The 2,788-nt window shown below is 37.4% G+C and overlaps 1 protein-coding gene across 1 annotated transcript; it reads right to left on the reverse strand.

Moving 5' to 3' along the window:
• Window positions 1-417: 417 nt before the first annotated feature.
• On the reverse strand, window positions 418-2,487 carry LOC111371808. Its single transcript, XM_022993983.1, has 4 exons — window positions 1,710-2,487; window positions 1,192-1,427; window positions 965-1,092; window positions 418-637 (listed from the first exon to the last, which is right to left on the reverse strand). The coding sequence occupies exons 1-4, from the start codon at window positions 2,485-2,487 to the stop codon at window positions 418-420; spliced, it is 1,362 nt and encodes a 453-aa protein (XP_022849751.1).
• Window positions 2,488-2,788: the final 301 nt, after the last annotated feature.

The raw sequence follows: 2,788 nt of genomic DNA on the forward strand, positions 1-2,788 counted from the left end.
CCCAAGTTCACATGACTCATATATGTCTTGTAGTGAACGTGTCTTTCTTGGAGGGCTTTCTGGATCAGATTCTTCCTCACTTCTTGGAGTAGGGCTTGGATTATGCTCTAAATTTCCAACTTGTGACGGACCTGCTTGAAATGTTAATGGATCAACAAAATGGTATGGTGTCTGGTCCACAACTTCTTTCCCTTTCCAATCCCAAGATGCAGTTTCATCAAAAACAACGTCTCGTGAAACTGTAATTTTGTTTGTAGTTGGATCTAATAACCGATATCCTTTAGATTCATCACCATATCCAACAAAGACAAGTTTTTGTCCTTTCTCGTCAAATTTCTCCCAATTTTGAGAAGGGATAAGAGCATAAGCAATGCTGCCAAATATTTTGAAGTGATCAACCATTGGCTTCTTTTTGTTCTAAGCTTCGTATGGAGTTTTATTCCGTACAGCCTTTGTTGGAGACCGATTGAGAATGTATACTGCCGTATTTACAGCTTCTGCCCAATACAGATTTGGAAGTCCTTTGCCCTTTAGCATGCTTCTTGCCATTTCAACAATTGTGCGATTTTTTCTTTCGGCCACGCCGTTTTGTTGCGGAGTTCGACTCACAGTTAATTGTCTTTTGATGCCATTTTTTCTGCAATATTCCATGAAAGGATTATAGAGATATTCACCTCCACGATCGGTCCTTAAAGTTTTTATCAAAAAACCACTTTGCCTTTCTTCTTGAGCTTTGAATTGAAGAAATGTGGAATATGCCTCAGATTTTTGACTGAGGAAGAAAACCAATATCATTCTTGTGAAGTCATCAACAAAGAGAATAAAATATCTCTTGTTTCCAAAAGTGGGAGTTTGCATTGGCCCACAAATATCCAAGTGCACAAGCTCAAGTGGTGCTTTCGTTCTCCATGAAGTTTTTGGAAACGACAACTTGTGCAATTTCCCATAGATGCATCCTTCGCACATTTTGTCTATGTGTTGGATGTTAGGAAGTCCCGTCACCATGTTTTTCATTTGGAGTAAACGAAGGCCTCTTTCATGAAGATGACCATATCGTAAATGCCACAAATACGCCAAATCTTCGTCTCTTGCCTTGAGTGCACAATTCTCATTTAGTGGCATCATAAGAGGAAATGTCTTGTTCTTCATTTCAATATTTGCCACACAAATATTTTTCTTTTTGTCAAAAACTTTACATGCACCATCATCAAAGTGGACAGAGAAGTCACTTTGAATAAGTTGTCCAACACTTAGGAGATTATGAGAAAGATTGGGAACATAAAGAACATCTGTGATGAGTTTCTTGTTACCTTCTTTAATTTGGACAGCAATGGTGCCTTTTCCTACCGCATCTCTACTTGTTCCATCGCCAAGAATTACTTGTGAAGTAATATTTGGATTAAGGTCCACAAAGATATCGCGATTTCCTGTCATGTGATTGCTACAACCACTATCTAAATACCAAGGGCTTTGAGCTCCATTTTCATAATTTTGAGAATAAAACAGAATTTCCTTTTTATTCTCTTGAGAAAAGTTTGCTGCACTTTTTCTTTCTGTCATCTCTTTATTTTGAAACCAACAATCCCTTTGAGAATGATTGGGGATCTTGCACCTTTTGCATCTAAAGTAGCACTCCTTTGATTCATGATTCATTTTTTTGCAAATTATGCAAGTTGGATTGTTACCACCAGAAATTTGTGTTTGCTTGCCTTTCCATTTGCTTTGCTTGTCACCCTTCTTCCAATAGCTATCTTTTTGTTTTGTTTGATTTGAGCCTCTGTTGTGTTCTCCATAGTTGTTCGATCCTCTTTTTGATGTTTGCTTTGATTGCAAAGCTTGTTCGGTAGTAGATTGGTTACTCGAACGATTGATCCTTTGCTCATGGGCAAGAAGTGACCCGGTTAACTCATAAATAGTCATTTTGGACAAGTCTTTCGATTCTTCAATTGCGGCTGCAACATGGTCAAACTTTGGAGGAAGGCATCTTAACATTTTCTCCACGACTCTTTTATCTGTAATTGTGTCACCACAGCTTTTGATTTGATTTACTGTCTCGGCTACTCGTGAAGAAAAAACACGAACCGATTCTCGTTCTTCCATTTGGAGATTATCAAAATCTCTCCATAAGGACTGAAGTTTCAAGGCGATCGTTTTCTCCGTTCCTTGAAATTCTTGCATCAATATTTCCCAAGCATCTTTGGCTTTTTTAACACCAAAGATACGAGGGAAAATTGATTTCCCGACTCCTTGTTGAATATAGCGGAGAGCCATTGCATCTTTTCTTTTAAATTCTTTTTGCAATTTTTCGTAATCTTCATTGTCTTCGGATGGTTCTTCGTACTCCTCATCGTCAATGACATCCCAAAGATCTAAGGAGATGAAGAAAGTTTGCATTTGGATGCTCCAGTATTCATAATGCTCGCCTTCGAAGATTGGGACTTGACTGGAAGAATATGTAAACGACGAAACTGTTTGTATGAAAGCCATGAAAAAACGCAATCACAAGTTATGGCTCTGATACCAAATTTGTTAGTGCGGAAACGAAGTGTTGAAGAAAAACTTGAATTTTTATTGATAGTTTTTGAGTTGCTACAGCACACTCAATAATGTTTTCTTCTTTTTTTTTTCTTACTATGAGACTACAAGAATGACCTCTATTTATAGGACCACATGGATAACTCTAGAGACATGGAAATATAAATGGACACCTAATAATTCATGAATTTGCATCATGTATTTTCCTGATACATTTTCTTCAAGTGCATCATGTATTTTCCTGATACATTTT

Source organism: Olea europaea, chromosome 2 (assembly GCF_002742605.1).
Source record: "Olea europaea var. sylvestris chromosome 2, O_europaea_v1, whole genome shotgun sequence".
In the NCBI taxonomy this organism is placed as follows: domain Eukaryota; kingdom Viridiplantae; phylum Streptophyta; class Magnoliopsida; order Lamiales; family Oleaceae; genus Olea; species Olea europaea.